Source organism: Pezoporus occidentalis, unplaced genomic scaffold (assembly GCF_034315485.1).
Source record: "Pezoporus occidentalis ecotype Australia unplaced genomic scaffold, CSIRO_AGI_Poc_V1 ctg12, whole genome shotgun sequence".
NCBI classification, from domain to species: Eukaryota; Metazoa; Chordata; class Aves; order Psittaciformes; family Psittacidae; genus Pezoporus; species Pezoporus occidentalis.
In genome coordinates, this window is record NW_026912994.1 from 6,601,221 (window position 1) to 6,626,361 (window position 25,141).

General features: G+C 40.3%; 1 protein-coding gene across 1 annotated transcript in view; it reads left to right on the forward strand.

The window, feature by feature from the left end:
* ADCY5 (adenylate cyclase 5) overlaps positions 1–25,141 on the forward strand; it is a 221,261-nt gene that overhangs the window by 131,374 nt on the left and 64,746 nt on the right. The window contains exon 3 of the mRNA XM_062607077.1: positions 3,244–3,365. Within this exon, the coding sequence (XP_062463061.1) occupies positions 3,244–3,365 (122 nt within the window). The remainder of the gene's footprint in view (positions 1–3,243; positions 3,366–25,141) is intronic.

Sequence of the window (25,141 nt, forward strand, 5' to 3'; positions counted from 1 at the left end):
TTAAACATTTCCAGAGTTGAGTCATCTACCAACTTCTCTGGGCAACTTGTGCCAGTGTCACACCAAACTCATAGTAAAGTATTTCTTCCTAAAGTCCAGTCTAAATCTACTCTCTTTCAATTCAAAGCCATTCCCTCTTGTCCTATCACTACAGGCCATTGTAAAAAGTTGCTCTCCACTTTTCTTATAAGCCACCATTAGGTACTGGAGGACTGCTCTAAGGTCTTTCCTAAATTGTCTCTTCTCCAGGCTGAACAACCCCAACTTTCGTAACCTGTATCCATGGGAGGGGTGCTCCAGGCCTCTGATCATCTTCGTGGCCTGCTCTGGACTCTCTCCAGCAGGTCCACATGCTTTTTATGTTGGGGATCCAGAGCTGAATGCAGTACTGCAAGTGGCATCTCATGAGAGCAGAGGGTGAGAGCCACCTCCCTTGACCTGCTGGCCATGCTTCTTTTGATGCAGCCCAGGATATGATTGGCTTTCTGGACTGTGAGTGCACATTCCCCGGTCACATTGAGCTTCTCATCAATCAACACGCCCAAATCCTTCTCAGTGCTGCTCTTAATCCATTCTCTGCCCAGCCTGTATTTGTGCTTGGGATTGCCCTGACCCAAGTGCAAGACCTTGCACTTGGCCTTGTTGAACTTCATGAGTTTCTCACAGGCCCACACCTCAAACGTGTCAAGGTCCCTCTGGATGGCATCCCTTCCCTCCAGGATGTTCACCAAATCACACAGCTTGGTGTCATCAGCAAACTTGCTGAGAGAGTACTCAGTCTCACTGTCCATGTCACCAACAAAGATGTTGAACATGACCGGTCTCAATATTGACTCCTGAGGAATGCCACTTGTCACTGATCTTTACTTGAACATCAAGCTATTGGCTGCAGCTCTGAGTGTGACCATCAGGCCAATTCCTTACCCACCGAGAGGTCCGTCTGTGAATTTAGAGGTAAGGTTGGCTTAATAAGACCATCTTATTCCCTGATTGGTGAAAGTTCAGAGCAGTGTTAGTTCATGTCCTGGAGATCTCAAGTGTCTTGAAAATATTGGTGATTTCATCTGGCAAGTGCCTATGGAGGCAGGAAGGGTAGGGGTGGCGGCCTCTCAAGAAAATGTCACCCAGAAATGTATGTGAAAATCTCTTGTGAGTACTACTAAGAGAAACTCAGTCCCCTGAATGTGTCCTTATTTTGCAAGCAAGTAAAAAAAGCCTCCCTCCATACTCAAGCGCCCACAGGGAATGTTCCAAACCTGTGGGTGCCCCTGAACCTCCCATAAAGCTCCAAGTTATTTAGAGGATGTGTAAAATCACACATAAAATAGCAGCTTTCACACATTTGAGGATGCCTATTATAATATGCAAATGACAACAGCATATACAGCAGTTACTCTGAAAAGCATACAAATGTGTTGTGCTTTTGCACTCAGGGAGTGTACTAATAGATGACAGAAGCCTGAGGACACGTACGTGATTCATAGGTTTTTTTTTAATGTGGATATGTAACTGCTAGCACCTACAGTACGGTAGTGAAGGTGAGAGTACTTTAAAAAAACAAAAACAATCTTGTCAGGACTGCTGTAGTTTTGAGCAGAAAAGATGTAAATCCCTCCAACACATCATATTCTGTGTTACTACTACCTCTTCAGTGACTAGTGGCAAGGATCTCTTTAAGGTACACATTAAAGGGGGGGGGGAATGAAATACTGTGCAGTGTCAGACTATAAAAGGTCTCAGTGCATAGTAGGCACATTTCCAGTGAATACATCTTCCACTGGTTCCCCCAAAGTTCCTCTGTCTCCTTAAAGAAATAAACGGTGAACTATAAGTTAAAACTAGAAATTAGAAACCAGAAATGTGTCTGTAACTGTAGTATAGGCGATAGGTTCGGTCACATGAGTGACTAGTACAGGGTTGCTGATCCCTCTGAGTCAGGACTCTGCCTGAGCCCCACTGTTCCTCGTTTTGTTGAGAAGTACTGAGCTGTTAGATAAGGTTAGGGACCTTACTTTACGCTACCTTGTGTCTGTGTCGTCAGGAAGGAAGGCCCTTTTCTTCCTTCTGCTCACTGTAGCTAAAGAAAAATAATGACAAGAGCAGCATAAGGTGTTGGGATTCTTCAACTATTTCAGATCACTGCCTGTGTGAACCACAGTGGAGCTGCTCCCAAAGGAGATGCTCCCCACCTTCTTCAGCCACAACAAAAACTTCTTTTGAACTGTGAGGGGCATGACTGAGAATAAAAAGAAGGTCGACGCAGGATTTCTCATGTCTGATTCCTGAAATACATGAATGCATACCTAGGGCACATATTACCTGCAGATTTCAATTCTATACCTTCTGCATGAAATTACCACCAAGTTTAGAATAATAGCAAGCATAGGCTTTTGTGTGAGGTTTTAGGAAAATTACCAGAAAGCCATCATTTTGCCATGTAAATACATTTTGCCTAGCATGCAGAAATATATGTGGAACAGCTTCCAAAATAATGTTATGAAAGTCATACTAAGCTATTATCAGTAAATAGAAGTGCCAAATGAAGGTGGAGAGCTGTGAGTTGTTGATGGCAGAGATGGTTCTTGAAAATACTCTTGTAGTTGAGTGGGTGGGTTTACAGGTCTTAATGCAGTTGGGCCCTAATAGTGATTTTAAGTGTAGAAGCATAATACTGCATTGTATAATTGGGCTAAATTTTCATTCTAGTTTTATTGGGGCATTCCTATTGACTTTTTAGGTGCTATGAACAGGTTTGTGCCTGCTGGGGGAATGTGCTCAGATGATTAGATAGGAGAGGAAGGAATTTTAAATGGTGCCCAAGGGCATTGGGGTATCAGACCTCTGGTGTTATGTGAAAGAGGACTTCATGGTGGTGAGGAGAAGCTGTGTGGGAGGTCAGGCAGTGTAATTTATCAGAGTCCTTCCAATAATGGTGCACGGGCACTTTTTGTGTTGCATGTCTTCTTTATTTGCAAGAACTGACAACCATGAATCACAAGCCCAGCGCAGATAGGATGAAAATAGTATTTTTTCCTCCAAAAACACTGAATTCTTATTGTAGGGTTGGAACAGAGTTGCATATAACTTGTTAGGAGATCAACTTCTGGATTTCTGGAGACCATTTTGCTTGGTGGTACTCATCTCTCACCAAACTGATGACTTATTTTTCCCCAGTAAGAAACAAAGTGTGTTTGTTAACTGGGCAGCAGGTGTTTTAATTGGTTCATCTGTCTGACTCCACAGGAGCGTCTCCTGCTCTCTGTACTTCCTCGACATGTTGCCATGGAGATGAAAGCTGACATTAATGCCAAACAGGAAGATATGATGTTTCATAAGATCTACATCCAGAAGCATGACAATGTCAGGTAAGAAGAGCAGCCTGTCTCCCAGCTGCCTGGGGAGGAGGGACCCTCCCAGTGCTTGGTACTTAACACCCAGGGACAAAGATGACAGCAACACCTAATCCAAAGTAAGTGTAAAGACTCTAAAGTGTCACCATTTGACTTTTGAAAGTAGATTTATAGGACAGGAGGAGGATTCCCACATTCCTGCAACATCTTCATTTGAGAAGCAACTTTAACTGATCTCTTTCCTTAGATTTTTTGTTTTTTTCCTTCTTTTCTTGGAATGAGTCTGTGGTTTTGGTAAGGTGGTATATTTGGACTCAGTTATTTTTTGACAATATACAAGCACCCTTCTGCTAAGCAAATTAAAGACTGGGAGCACTTTCCATGGGGTGAATTGCAGAGCCCAGCTGAGATTAAGATCACCTGGAATTATAAGCAGGGGGTCCATTAAAATTACAGGCAGCCCTTGGTACCTGCTCAGTCACCCAGCAATGTGTTGCTCTTTGGTCTTCCCAGATGAGCAGAAGAAACTAATATCCAATCTCTGGAAAGTCATGCAAAATCAAACGCAGTCAGTGTTGCTGGCGTAGTCCAGCCCCATGAAATTCTGCACATCACCTGGTTCCCACTGTCCACTTCCCAGGGAAGAGGCAAAATAAAGTAGTGCATTTGTTGTTTGGTAGCTTTATGGGCTACATATACAAAATTAATCTAAACTTAATCTCAGTGTGTTTTACCTCTACTGTGGTACCTGACCTCTTTGGGGATCAATTATGTCTCTGCTAAGATAGGTCCAGGAGCTATCTAACAGCTCTGTCAGTCTATAAATACTTCTACTGAGACACAAGGACTGGGGACAGCTTCCCTTCTTCCCCTCTGTATTCCCTCTTCAACAAGAGGTTTTTCTGTAAACTGCTTGTGTAGCCTTCTCCCTTATATAGCTTTAAGTATGTTGGGGAATTATATTTTCTGGTAGTTGCTGCTCAACAAAACAAAGTGGATTTCTTATCTGTTTAATATACTGCAGCCTGCATAGTCTCCAATAGTTGATGAGGGAAATTCACATGAAATTCTGAAGCACTTGAAGACTTTTTCTTAGCATTAAAGGTCGCGGGGAGAGGTAATATACAAGCAGAAACTGGGAGCAGGTTGCTCATTATTGAATGCAGAGTCTTATATAAAACTCACTGATACCAGGGCAAGTCCATGTGCTGGCATGGGTGGACTTCAAGTCAGCTTTTATTTTTTTTGGTTTTGACTCAGTAAATAGGTAAAGATCCACTAGCAATACTGAAGACAAAGATATTATCAGATATCAAAGACAAAAATGGTTCAGTGATGAAAAATAAAGAATATATATATATGGTGATGGACAGGGGAAGATGCTATCCAGAGTGCCCTCAGCAGAGTATGTGCCACAGTAGATTAGATTAAGTTTTGTGTATTTACATTTTTTTTTCCTTAATGACACTGAGTTTGTTTGAGAAGATGTGTAAATTTCTTGTCATAGATGCCATTTGTGAATTAATTTACTCAAAGGTCAGCCTGACATTGAAACTGAATGCAATTTGTTAGATATGACATGAGACTAGTCAGTGTAGTATTATAGATTTTCACAACAATTTGCGTGTGTCATTACTTGCAGATTCGAAAGTTGTTTAGTACAATCAAATCTCAGTAAAGGTGATTATCACTTTAGGATGATACTTACTTGGAATTTTAAGTGTACCACTAAATAAACAAAAACTAAATAAACAATACTAAACTAAATTCAAAGGGAGAGGGTAATCTGATGAAATTATTATGATCAGAGAAAATAGCCCAAAGATAATGGCTGGTGTGGAGAAATGGTGACCTCAAGAGATACAACAAAAAGTAACATATGACCCAGAGTATAGGAAAAAACTTTGCTATGACTTTCAGTTATGGCTGTTAAGTAAAATGAAAGATTAAACGTGTGTACATAAATGGGTAAATGCATCAATCATTGGACTGTCTTGATGGGTAGCTAGCAGGTAGCTTGCCAACATGTAATTTTCACATCTTGTGTGTTTATCAAATAATACAAACCTTTCCGTAATAGATTATATTCTGCAGCCCAAAAGTGATTTTAACTTTGTCCCTTGTGCTAATGAGTGTTTAGGAATCCCTTGCACATGCGGACTGTCTCCAGTGCAAATGAGGCCAAGGTCTCAAAATATCTTGCGAGGGGGAAGAGCTTAAATGGTATCTTCCTCAAATAATGGATTTTGTGCCTGTGCCTGTGAGCTCCTAAATCAAAGCCCACAGAGATCATGGAAAAGGCTGGAAAAGGGAGATAAGAAATAGGGATAAAATAGTGTATGTACTGAGAGCAAACAGAAAGTTAGGAACATCTCATCTTCATGTACTTCAGGGAAATGAATAACTAAGTATGAATATTGAAAAAAGGAAACATGATTTGGAACAAATGACTCATTTCACACTAGGAGTTCAGCATGGAGCCTTTGCTCTTGCCTCGGTGCACTGAAACCACCTCTAGTGGGAATGACTGCAGATGATTTTGAAGCATTTGCATGCACACAGGAGCACACTGGTGAGGAGGGTTAGCATCTCAATGGTGTGGACTAACGAGCTGACTGAATAAAAGCAAGCATGCTCTTTACTTTTCATGGGAAAATGCTCAGGGGGAGGCTTTTGAGATGAGAACGCTCCAAGCAATTTTGATTTGGTTTTGTCACTATTCAAAAATGTCATAAGATCCAAGTTTGTATGAGCTAAAGGTTATTGTGTCAAGGCAATTGAGAAGTACGTGAAGTCTGTGCGAGGGTGCTGTACACAGCCATTGAGTCTGATTTCCTGTTGATGATTTATGAGCAGAAGCATTTCCTCCACAGTTCATAGAAGTGGGAAGGTCTGTGTGTCTGCGCAGTGGTGCAGGTTTCCCTTCTCCATCAGCTGTATCCAGCCATTCTCTTTTCTCACTTTCCTAGATTAGTTGAAAAGGTAGATTATTAAAAAAAGCGTAATGGATGAGAATTTTAATTAGCTATTGATTTAAAAGTTTGATTGCCATCGTAAGGACTGCAACCTGAGATCTTAATTTTTACTGGATATTCAGAGTGAGGTTGCTTACTGATTTCACAGTCAACGTGGAAATAATGAGCTGAAGGTTTCCATCCAGCTGGGTTTAACTTTGTCCCTTTGAACTTGGAAGATGAAGTAGCACAGCCTCGTGCACTTAGCTTAGTTTGACATTTTGTATGGGAGAAGTGGCTTACTAAATTCTGTTCCAGACAAGATTAAATATTCACATTTTCAGGGATGATTGGGTCTGGGCTTTTGGGGCCACCTCTAGTTTTAATTAAAAAAAACAAAACAAACCACACTGCCAGCAGAAATTGTAAACCTAAAATTATGTGAAGTTACTGAGAGGTTGGTTTTTTTGTTTCTATTTTAAAATGAGGAGTCTTTGAAGGACCAGTTTTTCTGTGATACGCTTAGGTTCAGACAGTAGTTTTCAGGCTGCTTTTCTTCTTTTTAAAAAGGTCACACACTTCTTATTTAAGAAAAAAGAAGTCAATTCAAAACCTATGTAGAAAAAACATCTTCAGGTGCCGGTAGTAGGTCCGTAAAACACACCCATGATCCTTTAATAAGGGGCAGCTCTACCATGGTATTGCCTACTGTGTTACACTTCTCTTAGAGGGTGGACTATCTCTCTCTTTGGGGAAAAATGGTATTTTTACGCAAAATATAGTGGTCTTTCTGACCTGAATGGGTAAAGCAAATCAGTTTTGAGTCTTATCAGGACTTCCTGTGAATGAGTTCATAATCTCCTGCTTATTGTTATGGAAAGTAAAGTTCAGAGACTAATTTATCCACAATGAAAATATAATTTCCTGTCATTTTTGGAAGCAAAATTTGCTTCAGGATTATGTTCTTCTGAAGAATTTAGGGTGATGACAAAAGTAAGATGAAGAGGTTTGGGGTTAACACGCTCTTTTTTTATGCAAATGAACAGAACCTTCAAACAGAGAATGAAACTGTTTCCCGTCCTGATTTACTGAATGAGAATTAACTTTGACAAATCCAGAACCTCAGAGCATGATTTGACCTTTCCCACATATGTGTGTGTTAAATATAAAGCCTATTGTCAAATGCAATCAGGAAAGGAGTTCCCAAGACTATGCAAGTAATTTTGGGTAAACAAGGTGAATTATGTAACTGAATCAGTTCATATTATCATGAATGAGATTATGTCTGATAGACAAACCCTAAAATACACATAGATAATACTGTTTATCTATCATGCTTTCCAGGCAGAGTTTTAAATGTTTCACATTACTCTTTCTATTTATAGTATCTCACTGCAGTGATAGTGGCTTTATCTAGGTTTGGCCAGATACAGTAATCTCTGTGCTATAAAAGGAGGTTTGAAGTCCTCTTGAAGGGATAAAGCTTGCCTTTGTCACTTAAATTCCTTTGATGAACTGTTTCAAGAAGTTTATTTTAGGGCTGGCATCCAAGTGCGGTGAAAGTGAGTTTCCTCTCTTCTCCCCTTCACATAATTCTTATGAGTCATGTACTCTACAACAGTAACCTGATGTCAGAGTTTTTTAAACATCTTGACAACTTGAACTAAACCATTTGCAGAAGTGAAACAGTCCATTTGCTATCAACTTTGTAAACAAAAACAATTTTCCACTAGTTTTCTCATTTAGTGATGTTCTAACACCAAAATTTTTCCCCTTAAAAATTACCAAATTGTATTTTGGCTGAGCATCAGGATATTCAGACCAGCCATGTAAACTTCTTTGTCTTATAGCCATTGTGATACCTATCATTAGCTGCTTATGAAGTGTTTTAAATTCTTAGATTGCAAGGTGCTATGTAATTTTGTCCTATGAAATTTGTGAACATTTCAGCTAAGCAAATATTGTTTTCCTCCCTCCTGCCACCATCCTCGTACACAGGACATCTAGCCTTAATATTTCTTGGTGTTAGAGGACTTAACAACACAAATATAGTACAAAGCTGAGCTCTGATCATGGCTAGCAGGAGAGTTCCCAGGATACAGCTGTAACTGAACATATAAATGCTGTGGCTTGAAAAGCGATGTGCTTCTTAGTCGTATATTCTTGTTGGTGAGTATAGGCATGAGGCTGGGTTTTTTGGGGCTTGTTAACAGTGCTTTTGAAATACTAAATGGGTTTATAACAAGGTGTATCCTACCAAGCCTAGGTCAGACAGCGGCTTGCATTTGGAGGTAGTTTCACCAGTGAGATGGTTTAGTTCAGGAGCTCATCCTGATTCTATTTTCATGCTTTTTCATGAGAGATTATTGAAGAAGAAACCAGTTTAATTTTACCATCTTTAATAAATTAAACTATGTTATGGCGTGTGTACATTTCTGACAGTTTTTCCATGGACATTTTCAAAGATTCTCCAAATTTCTCAACCAAAGTTTATGTAGCTTTCATTTCTATGGGCGGCCTCATTGTCAGGAAAGGGCATGAGCAGTAAATTTTTTTAATATTTACTGTATAATTCATCTCCCTCCTTGACTTATTCCCTTTTGGGGGTGAGGCAGAAAGGAAATTAATGGGTTATGTTTGAAGATGAGGAAAAGCAGCATTAAGCAGGAAGAAGCCCAAGAGCAGGTTTTATCTGTGTCTTGCTGCCTGGTACTGCTCTCCCTCCCAGTCCATGAAGTCAGATCTCTTCCCAAAATGTGAGTGTGGTTGGCTGGTTGTTTCTCAGCATCAAGTTTTATCAAAACCTCTACCTACTTTCATTTATTTGAGGCACATGTCCAAAAGCAGTAGAAAGTTACTTTTTCTGCTTTCTACTTTTTCTGCTTTCAGGTGGGGAAAACCGTAGGTTTCATGTGGGTGCAGGGACCTCCTGCATTTGATTGCCATAACTTTTGATTGAGGCTTTAAGCTGGGAAAAGTGAGTAGGAGGGAAATAATCAGCACTCCTACACTTTTCCCCAAATGACAGCAGTGAATTTTACCTACATAGAAACTTTTCTGTTTCCCTCTGAAGACCCAGCTCTGGGAACTTCACCCATGTCTTCCTGGCATGAATCTCAGCTTTTTAATTTTCCATAAAATGTAATTCATTTTTTTTTTTTCAGGCTAGCAATAGTTTTTAGGAAGTGTGGAAGTAGGCTTCACCTATGGGTGAAACCCATACTCTGCTTTTTCTACCACTAATCACTTGACTCTTTTTATCCAATTTGTTCATTTTGAGAGGAAAAATCCGTGTCTTTTGGAGAAAGGCGTTCAAGCTAAAATCCGCATGTAGAGAAATTTGCTTATTTTGCAGCCATGGTTACTCCTGAACTTGACATCAAAGCTGTGCAGTAAGTCTGGCCGTTAATATTAAATGGGGTGTTTCAATCCAGGAGCACTCCCTCTTTACAATATATTTGTGTCAATGGTTCAGTCTTGAAAACTTTTAAGCCAAAGAATAGAGCAGGTTTATACATTTTATCAAATCTACCTCTCTATGCATGTGCACAGCACCCTTTAAAAATAACAAATACCTCGTAACATGTGTCAATGTTAATCTGTCTGCAGATCTTTCTTTTTGAACTGGGAGTATGTTTTGATTTTGGTCCCTACTGGGAACTCCTGGTGTCTTCAGGGGCATAAGAGAGTCTTGTACCCTCTGAAGAGCAAAACATATTAAATAACTGGCTGCAAGACACCCTGCTGGATGCATTGCTTAAAATGTGTGTTGTAATATAACATCCCAGAAGTGCAGCATGCCAGGTGACAGCAGATCTGCAGCCACCAGCAAGCCATCAGCAATTAGGAAAGGCCTGTGATGTATAATTCACACCCTGCTATTCTGAGTTTACACAAGGGTTTGTGAAGTTCACAGGGTGATGGATTGAAGTGTTAGATGTTTTAATGATGAAATACTGTGAATAGTAATTTGGAGAGAATAATGAAGGTGCCTGCAGAAGTTTACAGAGCAGTATTTTAACACATCAAGGTGATTTGGATTCTCTTTTTTTTTTCTCAATAGTACTAAAAATAAATTATTTTTTTAATAAATGTAAGTCTGATGATTGGTCTGATAGTAAAACCAAATGTATCAAACTTACAGTAAAAAAAAATGCATCAAATTCTGTTTAGCAAACTAATCCACCTCCAGTCTTCTCTGTTCTGGAGTAACCTTGACAAGAAAAATTAAGTCTTCCCTGACCAAAACTTCACTTTTGTAACGACTTGCTTGTACAGACTTGCTTTCTTCTTGTAAAGACTTGGTTAAATTTCAGGTAATGAACTACTTTGTCATGTAGTTAACATGAAAAGTGGTTTTAAGAACATTGAGTTTATATAACATTTGAAGAGGTTCTTCTTAAAATCATCCCACCTTTTTTTTCCCTCCTTAGACTATAATGACTGAAAAGCAAAAGTCAATTAAACTTTTTATTCTGTAACACACTGAACTTTGTGAAACTATTTAAAGCTTTTTTACAGAAGCTGTAAAACAAGCACAGGATTGGATGTTATGGATTAACTTCTCTTGTCTTATGCTATATTTATATCCCTCAACAATTGTTGCTAATTTGTGCATCTGTTCTCACTGGTTTATATATAATTTTGACACTGGATAAATGAGAAAGGGGAGACAAAAGCTGAAACCAATTATTGGAGAAGAACTCTGAAGTGGTCTGATATCCTGTGGATCAAGTTGGTGCATTGCACTTGAGTCTATGTCCTCCGGTAATTGAAAGTCATAGTATATTTTTAAACTCTTTTTTTATTAATTTCCCTTGAAACTAAGTAGTTAAAAAGTTAGGAAGCAGCTGATACTGGCTGTGCGGACTGCATAATTCCCTAAATGGTGTTTCTATAAGAAAATGGGCTACAAACACATTGTTTCAGAAACAGAGCTAACAGAAATGAGAAGCAATAGAAGAGTGCACAAAACAGTAAAGGAAGCAAAAGACCAAAGAGGTTAAATGAATTTCAGCACACATGCACCATTGGTAGGGCATTGGGCTTGTGGAATGGTAGAGGTGCTCTTTTTAAAAAATGGAACTTTTTCTATGTCCATTTGTGTTTCTGTTACCCAGTCCTAGAAAGATACCCATACTTTTAAATGGAGGGAACAAGAATTTGTAAGACCATGTAGGTTCTGAGGACTTGGAAGTTTGCAAATAGTCTTCAGAAGCTGGAAAGAGTGTATCTGTGATACACTTTAAAAAGCAAACAAAATACAGGATTAGCATAGAATCATAGGGTTGTTTGGGTTGGAAGGAACATTAAAGATCATCTAGTTCAAAACCCTTGCCATGGGCAGGGACACCTTCTAGACCAGGTTGCTGAAAGCCCCATCCAGCCTGGCTTTAAACACTTCCAGGAATGGGGCATCCAAAACTTCTGGGCAATCTGTTTCACTGTCTCACCACACTCACAGTGAAGAATTTCCTCCTAATATGTGACCTAAATCTACCTTATCTCAGCTTGAAGCAGTTCCCCCTTGTTCTGTCACTACAAGCCCTTGTAAAAATTCTCTTTCCAGCTACTGGAAGCTGCTCTAAGGTCTCCCTGTAGCTTTTTCTTTTCCAGGATGAACAACCCTGGCTCTCATAGCCTGTATCCATAGAAGAGGTGCTCCAGTCCCCTGATCATCTTTGTGGCCCTCCTCTGGACTTGCCCCAACAGCTCCATGTCCTTCTTACATTGATGGCCCCAGAATGTTGTACTGAAGGTGGGATCCCATAAGAGCAGAGTAGAGGGGCAGGATCACCTTCCTTGAACTGCAGGTCACACTCTTTTTGATGCAGCCTAGGATACGGTTGGCTTTCTGGGCTGCAAGAGCACACTGCCAGCTCATGTTGAGCTTACATATTATCTTCCATATCTTCCCTGATGCCACAGCCAGCAGGGATCTTTGTCTGTGGTTGCCATATGTGTGTTTTGCAAATATCAGAGGTTCTCAAAGGCACTGAGAATTCTAAGGATGTTTTTGAGCAGTAACAATGTCCCTGTTTGAGGAAAACTCCTAAATGAATCCCTTTAAATATATAGGAAGATCATCAGGGTTTGTAATCAGCTCCCTTAACTCCAGTTCTACAAAGCTGATCCCCTAGCCCAAAAACCTACTGTAGTGACTGCTTGTGAAACTTGAATCTGTGTGGCTACAAGCAAAATATTGTCTCCTACCCTCCCATTGCAGAGATCTCCCAGTAAGTAGCATGCAGAAGGCTGGATGACCACGGATTTGTTCAATTGTGAGGTCATCTGTAAATGCCTGTTTGTCCCTATCAGTGCAGAGCATTGTGGAGTACTGTGCAGAGCATCTGGAAGCACAACTTGCCCTCTCATATGAACAGGAAGGTTGAATGTGTGAGGCAGTGATATGCTAGTGACAGTTTGTTGATTTACCATGTTGGCTTACTTGTTTGGAATAGTTGTGGTGGTGGTGGTGGTTTGGGTGGGTTTTTTAACTTTAAGTGTGATTTTTGCAGAGTCTGATAATACTGCATTTTCCTACTCATTGTGGGGAATGTATTGCTAATAGGAGGTTATTAGGACAACCCTTCTTCTTTTGACAGCTACTTCATTTCTGTTATCTCCAAGGCCTGTCAAACCCATACATCAGTGCTGAATGCAGCAGCAATATGAAGAGATGCTTTATAACATTCTGGACCATGAAGGAGACAAGAGACCTAAGTTGCATAGCTGATGAGATACTTGTAAGGTGGGGAGGTAGGCGAAAAAGACGGGAAGGACCAAAAAACCTTCAAAAGTAAGGAGCAAATTTAGCAATTGCTAGTAATGATTGGAGGAAAGGAGATGAGAGAATGGAAAACAGATGCATGCAGTTTTAGATAGAGAACAGCTATGTGCCATAGTAGTTCTGGTAGAGAGCCTCCAACCTTGGGAGCATGCACACCAATGCACTGCTGCTTTTTGCTGTGGCTGTTTCCAAAGAATAAGCTAGTAAGAATCAATTTGTAGAACAAAGCAAACAAAAGTTTGGCTTTTGCTCAGGGGAACTCGAGCAATTGTAGTTACAGATCAAGCTTCAACAGAAGCCAAATGCTGATCCATAAAAATAGTATTATTCTGTTTTGTTTGGAACCTTTTGTTCTGGATTGCATTCAGAACTACTATAAGCCCCTTTGTGAGATTCTTTTTCTTTTCAGGGCAGAGAAAAAAAGAGACCTTTTGATTTAATAGTTCAACTTTGTTTCAATTAAAAAGGAGAAAATACCTACATCGTCCTTGCCTTTTTCCTTAAGAATCTGCAGAATAGTGTCCAGCAGGTCACAGTTTAGGATGACAGCTCTAATGCAGAGACAAAGTTGCTTTACAGAATATAAATGGCAAGTGATACTCTGCTTTTAAGATCCAGTACTCTTTGCCATTGTCAGCTGCAAACTGAATAAAGTTTTGTAATTGAAATCAGAAGAGATTACAAATTTCTTGCAAAGCCCAGAAACCATGGAATTGCATATGTGACTTGCCTGTTGAGCTTTTCCTTGGAAGTATGTAAAGGTGGAAGGAGTAAATTGAAAATAAGATGTCTCCTGAAAGCTTAAAAACAACTTGGGAGGGTGGGGGGGATGGGAGGGGTGGGTTAAGAGGGGAATGGCAGGGGGAGAGAGGATGAAACGTGACTTTTGGGGGACTTCTGATTCTGAGAGCATCATAGGAGTATTCATCCAGTATAAAATGGCATGCCTACTGAGATTCATCCAGGACTACACTTTTGTAATGCAGAAGTCCAATATGGACTTCATTAGCATTTATTAGATCAGTGTATTTCACTTAAATACGTACATATACTGCCTTATTTAAATGCATTTTGTGTATTTTTTAGGTTATTTTTCCTGCAGATTGATTTCTAGTGGAGTACATAAAAGCTGTATTTTGTTGGTCTGTCATGTCCCACAGCTTTTTATTTTTACATTACATATATCAGATACAGAATTTATTGTATTACTAATAACTGAACAAATACAAGTCATCTTGCTGGATAACGGGTGCTGCCTAGAAACACATCCTTGCATTTTTAGTGCCTTACACTCAAACTCTTGTGTAAGTATCCCCTGCTACCAGTCGGCCTCACAACAAAAGTATGGGCTGGGGAATGGAGAAGCTGAGATTGAAAGCAATTTCTTTAATTGTACTTGGTAGTGAGGCTGATTAGAGCTCAGAAATGCCTGGCTTCTGTTACAGAAATGTTGTAATGACTAGACTTTGAAGGCTCTTCCCTGCCTGCACTGCAAAGGAATTACGAAGAAGGAGCAAGCAGGGATTGTCCATAAACACACACGCTCTTTGTGCTCGGGACATCTCGTGACTGCTGGCTGTATCTGCAGGGGGAATTAGTGCTACATTTCAGCTGGGCTGACATGCCAAATGGGCATCTTTCTGTCCCTCACTAAAATGACAGCCCAGAGAAATTAATTAATTCAGTTGACAATCCAGGTAGCAGAGAGTAAAACAGAGAGGTAGTGAAGATCTGAGGAGACAACAGTGATGAAGTATGCCATGCTCATCTGGGAGCATAGAGGCTCCACATGCAGTAGAGGTTATCCAGATTTGTTTTTCCTGTGTGCTAGAGGGCATTTGAGGCCACATCTTTTAGGAGAGGCCCTAACCAAAGAAGGCATCCTCATTCTCTTTTGTTAACTCTGTTTCATTTTTTATATGAAAGAATAAAACCCTGGAGCAGCAGCTTGAATCCCAGTGTCCTATGTCATGGAACACTCTGCAATCAGCAGGGCAGAGAGGGATGCTTGTTGTCTCTGCTTCTAATTTTTCAGGGTATTTTATATGTAATGAGCAGCTGCAGCACAAGGTCCTGAGGGCACCCCCGTTCCCAAACCAAAACAGCCTGTCATCCACTTCAAGCTGGATTCAGGCAGAGATAAAATCAGGTCCATGTTTTCTCACTTCTCAGGCAAAGGGTCTTAAGAGAGTTTTCGTCACTTGCATTCTCACTTTATAACATGCACTTGTAGAACACTAAGGAATCAAGGATACAGATTTCTATGTAGGTTTCTGTTCCTTAACAATGTGGCAGTCTGTTGTGACAGGCCATTGGTATTTTATCTGGCAGGACTATAGGCTCCCAGCAAAGATTTGGATATGGTAGGGATATTCTTAAATGCTGGACACATATCCTTTCTTATTGTAGCTGTTGACTTAGCCTGAGCCCTGTCCTTATTTCTTAATTAAAAAAAAAAAAAAAGGAAAAGAAAAGGGGGCAAGCAGAACAAACTAAAACCAAACCCCCCAAAACCCAGTCAAACATTCCTGTAAGATGCTACCATGAGACTCAAACTGAATTGAAAATTTATCTGCTGAGTTTTCTAGCCTCAGATCCTTGATTAACCACAGCATGTCTGAAGCAACCAAGAGCGGCAGAGGCTAGTGGGTTCCTGAGGATGATTTACTTTCTCCTTTGTTTGCTGTTAACTTTTTTTCTGGTTCTGTTTGTGAGGATTCTGGTGACTGAGTGTTGTCAGCAGGATTTTTTTCAGTTGCATGAGAACTGAGAGAACAGTATCTGTCTGACTCTTTCCCAGTGAATGGCTTTCAAGTTAAGCCGTGGCTGCAGTTATTGTGCTCTTGCTGTGACACTATAAATAAAGTTATTAAGAGCAATATGTAAATGGGTTTCTATTTTTGTTCTCTGTATTGTTTGCAGAATCTGGGGCAGTTATTCAGTAAGAATCATCTGCTGCTTAGCACTGAGCCTAGCAGCATTTGATGCTGTGTGGGCTGCTGCTGCTTTTCCCTTCCTTTCTTTCTTTGCGCTGGCTTTTAGAATCCAGCTCCTTTGCAAGTTTGTTTGTTGTGGTATATAAGAAACAGAGTAGTTCTGCTAAGCATTTTCAGACTTCCGGAGAGTGACTTGGTACTTAAGAACAGAGAATCATCTCTTCATATCTGAGCTATAGGAGCATTAAAACCAGCTATACAAACATCAAATACCACAGCTGCTATTTGCCTCAGTGCTCATCTTGCAAATTCCAGTTTTTCAAAGATCTTTACAGTTTGTGTTTTGTTTGTTGCTCCCCTCTCCATTGCTGTGGATCTGCCTAACAGCCCTGGGCCCTGCTCATGCTGGAAACTTGTACCACCTTAATTCGTACAGTTACAGTACAGCCCCCTAAGGGAGAGCACAGATAGGTTGTTTTAGAAACACTTTACTACAGTCGTGGCTACTCCTACCTGCAAGAGCAAATGATTATAATCCAAGGTATCTGTTTAGAAACCTGAATGCATCTGTTCTAGCGACAGAAGCAGTGTTGCTGTTAGCATACATACTCTATAAAACATTTCACATGAGACAGTTTTTTTCAAACTTCTTCCAGCTCTGCAAGTGAATTTAATTCTGGCTTTCCTGAACCCCCTACAGGGAAAGTCCCAAACTGTTTGTTCTGTGACTCATTAGCCACAATTTTGTTGCCAGCTGTGTTAGCCTTCAGATTGGCACAAGGCTTCCATGGCACTTTAATTGCATTTCATGGGGCTTCCTGACAGGCCACCGTGATGTTGGGACACCGGCAAGTTGTGCCTCTGGTTTCAATCCTTGCTGGAAGTAGTGGTTTCATGGTATACATAATGGATAAATATGCAGAAACGTTTTGAAGGTGGGACACCCGCTGTTCTGAGCTGAACTGAACTCATCCTTTCAAATGCTAGGCGTTTTATTTCATTTTCTTGTTTTTAGTCTTCAAGCCAAAATTGCTGCTGCTGTAGTGGCATAGAAGGTAAACAGAAATTAGCTAGACTGGTTTTGCATAGCTGTAGAAAGATCTGACAGAGTAACCTTCCTCTTATTTTTATGGTCTGAGACACATTACCATAATACATATTTTAGATGGTCTCTAAGGTGCCTTTCTATGCTATAGAAAAGACCTGGTCAGCCTCTATTGATTTTATTGGCATTAGTTCATTGGTAAACTAATAACTATTTACAAGAACTGCATTTGGAGATGATATTTTGCAAATATTGAGAATAGCAAACAAATGGCTTAGTGAAATATCTTAATGCATTAACACAGAAATTAAATTTTCCAATGGAAAATGCAAGAGAGAAGCCATTTCTTTCTATGAAGATCTATTATTCTGGTGGTGGCAATTACAGTAATTCTGTGAAGTCAAGTTAAAATGTTATGCCTGCTTCAGTATGAGAAGAAACCATTGATTGGAGTTTCAGTGGAAAGTTAAAAAGTCTTAACATGTGCAGTGGGCAGACCTGTCTCACCACGCTCCTGCTCCAGCATCTCAGGAATAGGTTTTATGTGCATCTTCCCTGGACTCGTAAGGCCAGGATTCACAATCCTGCTTTGCCATGTTTTTCCCCCATGACCTTGAGCTCCTTTATGTATTTTCTTTATACTATACTGCTGTCTTTGCAAAATGGCATGGCTTTTCTAGCACCAGTTATAACATTACAACAGTTGCTGAATGCCAGTTTGAAAACTTCATATTCAAAGAGATATAATGGTCCATTTTATTTTATAAAGAAATAAATTTGAGATAGAACCAGCTATGTAACTGGTCACAGAATCAAATGATGGGCTTCCAAATATCAGACTTGAGGTGTCTTGATAGCTAGTATCTTGACCAACATAATAAACCAAAAGTGGTGTAAATGTTTTCCTATAATACATAATCCGAATGCCATAAAGTAGATTTAACACTGCTTACTGTCTGTAAAATAATGGACATATGTAAAGTATTTGGAGTATGAAGTATGTCAGTCCCTAACATACTTCAGGTGCATAGAATTTAATATTCCCTGTTCAAGGATGATCTTTGCATAGAACTGCTCATTTAGGGAGCTCACCTATACTGTATTCTAAGGTGGAATGTTTTTACTGCTGATATTGATTGTACAGAATTTCATTACATTTACATTGTTACTCCATGGCAGCTGGAGTTTTCTGTGTCACCAAAGGCAACCAAAGATAGGTTCAAGTGCAATTGATCAATTGCGATGTGATGGTAGATCACATCTTAAAAAGGAAACAAATCCCTTAAACTGTAGCCCTCATGAAGCTGGGAGAATTTTACTGATGAATTGAAGATACCTATAAATTACTGGTTCTTAGCAGGTAAGGATTATTAGTGTAGTGTACAATAACCAGATGAGTTCAATTTCTTGCAGGATTTTTTCCTTTTCATTTAATTCTGACTTTACAGCCAATCTCCCTTCTCACTGAGAGCATCATGTGTTTTCTTATGAAATTTATTATCAGGTTTATTAATTAATAACAAGTTGGTCCCTCAGTTAATGAGCTGTTCTGTTTTCTTTGACCAGCCACTTTACCTTGCAGAATAACTAACACAGGATTATGTCTTCATTTTAAAGTTCTCTTTCACTGATGTCACATTGGTGTTTCTCAGCAAAGAGGCCATCATGAAGTAAGCATTGAAAGTTACATTTCTCTGAATGCTTTTGGTCCATTTCTCTTTGCAGTTTCATCAGTGTAATTTTGAAAACACAATTGCTCGATTACGTTTGGAAGTATAGAAATGAGAAAGCAGTGAGTCAGCTCACATTGGCTGTTCCAAAAAGGGTGATAAGACTCATGTTCCTAGTCTGCAGCAATCAGTTTTCCCAGCGAATGGCCACTTTAAGTATTATTGATCTAGTAAGCTCCCAAACATGGATGGTAGTTGTGCATACGGATGGACATCACTTGTCCATTCTCAGCTTACCCATGAAACAGTCTATATATTTTGGTACCTACTTTCCTTGGGAAAATGAGGTAACTGTAGGAAAGATGTAGTTGTTCCTTAATATTTTAAATTATTTATATGACATTTATATACTAATGTAATGTTTTCATTCTGTAGTGACTTTCCAGAGGGAAGATCCTGGCTTACCAAAATTGCAGAGTAAATATATCACAAAAGGACAGGACCCTGGATAAGCTAATTGAGAGAGTGAGGAAGAAGTAAGGTTAGGAAATGACCACTGCATGCAGAATTACTGCAGCTTTTGGGTTAGGGAGTACAAAAGCATTGTTGTTTGAATATCCGTGATACCAGAAAAGAACAGGCTGAATGCAATTTGCACAGCTATGTAGAGCTCATTGTTTCATCATCAAAGACAAACTCCTGAGCAATATATAACAGAAAGCATCCCAAACCTGGCTAGATGCAATTTACTCAATATCTATCCCATGTGCCTTTCCCAGGATATACATGTGAAACTTATATGTCTATGCCAAAATTTATATATACCCTGTTGTCTTCACTGATAAATGGTTGGTTCCTGGCACACAGCCTCTATGCAGCAGGTTGTCTTTTGGTTTAATATGTAATTTTTTTTGTTGTTTCTCTTTCCTGTTTTGCTTTTATGGCTTCAGTCACTTTTGCAAGTTGTTCTCTGGAAGAGGGGCAGGGAGGAATAGTGCCAGACTCCTACACCTGTAGTGGTAATAGATAGTCCCTTCTTAAAGAATTCTCTTAACTCTGTATTTTTCTTCTTCATTTTTGGCAGAATTTTGACATCAGAGATTGCTCTAATGCCAGAAAACAGTCTGCAAGAATGCTCACAGCAAAAACGCGTGCTTGAAGTTTGAAAGCCAGAAAATAATATGGGTTTTTTTTTCGTTTGTTTTATATGCAGTTTTAAATCCAGACAGCCTGGATTTCAGGCTGTCTTGTGGGACAAATTAATTTGATTTATTTTGGTGCGGGCTGGATCTAGCTCCAGTTTGGACAGACCTGCCAACTCTTTTGCATTGGTCAGGCAGACAAGGGTGAGTCTGGGCTTGCTTGGAGACAAAGCAAAGACACATGGTCAGGGTCAGCAGTATGCATGGTTCCTTTGTGCCTTTCTGCAAAAGGCCATGTATGTCCTTCAGTTTGACTTCCTAAACTTCCTTGGAGTTGGAATGGATTTGGCATATTTATCATTTACATAGTTTTCCCCCTGACCAGAATGATTGGAAAAAATTTCACATTCCCACCAGTCCTTCTTAGACACATGAAGAACGTCTGAAGTCCCTCCTCCTTAATAACCCGAAATCTCATTTAGGCCACTTGGATTTCTTTTTTATGCTCAACAGCCAGAGGCATCTAAGTTGGCTTGCGATGATGGAGTAATAAAATTGCTTCCACTTATCTGAAAGACATCTATAATATGTTCACCACATCTATAATGTTCCACCTATAGTTTGGCTAGTAGCCACTGAATATCTATGTTTGTTTTGCTTTCCCCAAATAGTTTTTCTTCCCAAAAAGCTATTTATTACTCCTGTTTCCAGTGAAGAATTAATCTGGTTAAATACAGCCTGATGAAATAGGAAAATCTTTTAACTCAAGATATGTAGAGGAAGAGGGTAGCAAGTTTTTCATGTTTAAAATAAAAAAATGAGTACTGAGCTTACAGCTAAGTTCCAATAACTGGGGTTGCCACTCATGCTTGTAAACTACAAAGGAAAGGTCATGGAAAAAACTTTTCCCTGTATGACTGGTGCAGTCTTCCACTTCTCTTGGTGATTTCAGGATCTTAATTTCTTCTCATTTCCTGCATTGACAGTGAAGAAGAGACCACAGGCACCAATGTGAAGTTCACTGAGTATGATGGAAAGCATGGTGCCATTTTTCTCAGCAGACCCTGAGTGCCAGCAGTGTCAGACACTCTCAGTGGGGCATTCCTAGGAGCACATTGCTAACACAGACAAAGTTGCAACCGCAAATGTTGAGAGTATGTGATGGAGATGTGCGTCTCTCAGCTGAGTCCCCCAGGCAGTTCTAACCTCTGGTAACACTCATTTGAGAGCAAACATGGGAAAATCAAGTAAAGGCAGGGTTCTGCAGTTTATATCTTTGCAGTGAGCCTTGCTGTCATCATGCAGTGGCTCTGCAGATGGCAGTCTGCAGGTTGACACCAGTGTCTCCGTGAGTCACCTGGTCTCCTGCTTCTTTGTCGGTTTTAACTGTTACCAGTTTCACTTGGTGTGGTTTTGCAGAGTGACCTTCTCAAATATGGATGCAGGTTTGGTTTACTTTTTTTTGGTTACTTTGGAAGAGGGACAGAAGTCTTTCTGCCTTTTGCTGTGAAGAAACAAGTGAAAAGGCTCACATTTTTTCTGGACTTTTGGTTTTGTAGGGATTTTGTGTGCTTTTTTTTTTTTTTTGTTATTATCACATCATTTAAGTACATACATGACTTCTCACTTTCTTGAGCAAGTGGGAGCCAGCATGACTGATCTTAAGATGGAACACTATCAAGGTGCACAATGAAGTCCCATTTCCCAAGGGAGAGCTGTGCCAGCGGGAGAGCTGTGCCAGCTGATGTGTCACAGAAGTGCCATGGCTCATTTGAAACAATAGGTGATTTCCAATATAAAACGGATCTTCTCTGAAAAGACTATATAAGTTTAGGAAAGAGCGTATCATTTTACTGTTGGGGTTGGGTTTTTCCCATGACTGAAGGAAAAGGAAATATTAAAATATTAAAATATTAAAATATTAAAATATTCTCTAGTCTGTCTGATGTCCTGCTGTTCTGGAGAACATTTTTTGCATCGCTAAGGCTAAGACTTCAGCCTGTTGCCATGGTCATCCCCAGAGAGCAAGAGTGAGGTCATGTTGAGACCTGAATTAGTCTGGAAGCAGCTTGCAGCCATTGCTGGACCAGTCAATGGGCTGTCACTCAACACAATGATCTGTGTGGGTCACTTCACCCTCCTTAGGTTGGCTTTGCTGCCCTTGCTCACATTTATGCTGCCTGACTGTGGTCACTGTGCCACTGCTGCATACTTGTCCTCACTTTGCTTTGGTTTGTCCTTTTGTTGTTGCTGCTATTAAACTCAGGAGGAAACGAGCATTGTGAGATGTCCTCTGGAAGCTGAAATCCTGTGTGTATATAGGGTAAGTAGATGAGAAAGCAGATAGCGGACCTTTTTGTCATCCCACCCCCAAGTAGCTATAGCTGGGAAAGAGAGACTGGGTGTATCTTGATGCCATGTCTATTTTAAGAACTTCTAGATGAACTTAATACTATGTTTATGCCACTGGAGCTGGAAAGTAACTTTTGAGCTCACAGTGCTGTCAGGGAACTGACTTCTGAACAGATGTCCAAGTGCAAAAATTGGTTAATCTACCAAGCTGCTTGAGAGAAGCTTCCACCCTAAATATACTCAAACGACATCTGAACATAGTTTGGGTAACCAGCTCTGGGTGGTCCTGTTTGAGCAGGGGGTTGGACAAGATGACATCCAGAGGTGCCTTCCAACCTCAACCATTGTACGATTCTGTGAAAACGTAGTTTGGTGTTAAGGGCTCAGCCCAACTCTTCAAGTGAGGATTTTGCCATCTTCATTCCAATCTATCCTTTTTCTTCTTCCTTGTTCATAGCATGACTTAATGATATGCGACACCAATAACCGTACTGGTATTTTATTGTAAAATAACAGTAGCACCCTGAGACACTGTCTTTACTGATTAGCCTAGTGAAATCCCTGACAAAGGTAAACTGTCTATAGCAAATGGCTTTTGCTTGTTGCAGCTTTGCTCATGAATGCTTGTATTTAGTGAACAATGATTATTTTATTACAGTACATTAACTTTTTCTTCTCTTACAGGTAGCATTCGTTGCAGTAAAATACCATGCTTTGATTCACATGCAGTTAGATGCACTTTCTGTTTTTTCTGAGTCATTAAAAGCTCACCGAGTCTGGGGTTTGCTCTGTTTCTCATGCAGTGCCTGTGGTGTTCAGTTTCCAGTAACACATGGTGTTTATATTCATGACTGGCATTACCGTTGTGATGGTGATAGGGTTTGTGTTTCTTGAAATTACTTGATTTATGTTGTGGCTGGCGTGCATGGCACGCACATGTCTCAAAATAGAACACAACTGGTTTTCTGCTTTTACATTAGAAGCACTGATGATTTAATTTAGCATTTTGTATAATCCTGCATTTGCAGGGGAACCTGGCTGTGTCATGTCACTCCTTTGATAACTCTATTAGCTTCAGACATTTAAGGCTGCACTTCAAAATCATTCTCTGTAAGTGTGTGTGGTTTCAGATATCTCATGTGGGTTTCCTGTTTCCCTCCTGGTTCTTATCTCTTCCTACTCCTTACATTGTTCTTTGCTTTCTGCCGACATTTCTTCCCTTCCTGCACTCTTGCTAAGAGCCTTCTCCTTTGCTGTCCAAAAGATCCTGTGATGCTTCTGCCCCAGGGTATGTTAGCGGTGTAGTCACATCACCTGAATTACAGGAGCTAGTTTCAAGCAACCCGCAGTGGGATGGACCTGAGCAGAGACTGTGAAAGAAGCCCAAGCTGGGCAGGCTAAAGCTGAGGTGTTGCACTGAGGCTCCTACTGGTACCTGAGGTGCCTGTCCATGTATATCTTAACTATTCTGTGAATGCATTACAGACCAAAAAAATGGGAAGGCTGAGCTCAACATTTTGGGAATTTCTGCTTCATGGCTCTGCATCTTAGTTGCTTCTCTCTCCATTTCACCTCACTCTGCCTTTGCAGCTCTGTGAAGCACTGCAAAAAAAAAGAATCCAGACATCCATCTCATGGAGGTCTCGCAGTCTACAGTCATGGTGCTGGTTATGCTAAGGGCCAAGCTCAGGCAGAAACTGGCATCCCAGTGGTAGCAGCAGCTAGAGCTGCATGCCCAGAATGCCCTCTGCTGCCCATCTGCCCCGGGGTCTTGGAATCAGCAGGAGCCAGTGGCATAGGGATACTCCAGTCTGTGTATTCACCTTTCCCGCTCCCCTGTGTGGGGCTTGGGCAAGAGCAGGCAGGTATCAGACTGGTCCTAAGCAGAGGGGAGGACAGTAGATTCTGGAAGCTATTCAAGCTCTCTTTCATCTTTCTTCCCTGTCAGTGTCATGAGCCATGTAGGGCAACAGCCATAAAACTGAACTTGCCTTGTACAGATATGAAATCTTGAGCCAGACCTTACTGGAAATAGGAGTTGAAATAGGAGCTTAAGAAAATATTCACTTCTACTGTACAATACAATCGGTGGTACTTTTCAACCAAAAATAAACAGAAATAATAATAAAACCCATATAAAATTAATAACTCTCCTTTTCTTCTCTGTCTTTCCCAGAAATAAACTTCTTTTTTTTGTTTTTTTTGAGGTCATACCCTGGTTACTGCAGGACAAAACCCAATCAGATGGCAAATCTGAAGGCAGTGACAGAGTGGAAAATATACCAAAAGCTCTGAAGCCATTACAACATTTTGATGACATGCTAAACTGTTTTTTCCACAAAGCAGTAGCCTTCCAGATGAAGTTACTGGGACCCAGGACTGATAATATTTGATGATGCCCAGGCTGCAGATTGTGTGGTCAATCCCTTGCAGTCAGCTTCAGCTAATAGTACTTCTAAACCACTGCCTTAGTTATCTCATGATATTTTATAGCTATAATAATTATTTCATTTGACCTTTTGTTGACCACTGTCCTTTACTGCACATTTTGGCACAAGGAAGGGCTATTGCTGGTATTGTGCTCCCACCAGCAAGGAAATGCCTTGCCCTCTGAAGACTGACAGATAGTTGGCTTGAGTTGTGCCTTTCTTCACAATCATCGGTCGCCATCATCCTTTAATGAAATTTTTTCATTGCTAAGGGTAGTCTGACATGAAAGACTGAAGTGTGGAGTGAGGACTTAAGGGCAGTGGTGAAGCTGTATGTTTAAACTCTAAGGCTCCCAGCGTAGACAAGATGCACAGGCAGAACTGGGAGATGCTTCTGCAACCTCACTGTATGCATGTTGTGTGTGTAAGTAGTTATAGTGGGCTTTATTTTTGAAGAAAAACTCTGACTAAAC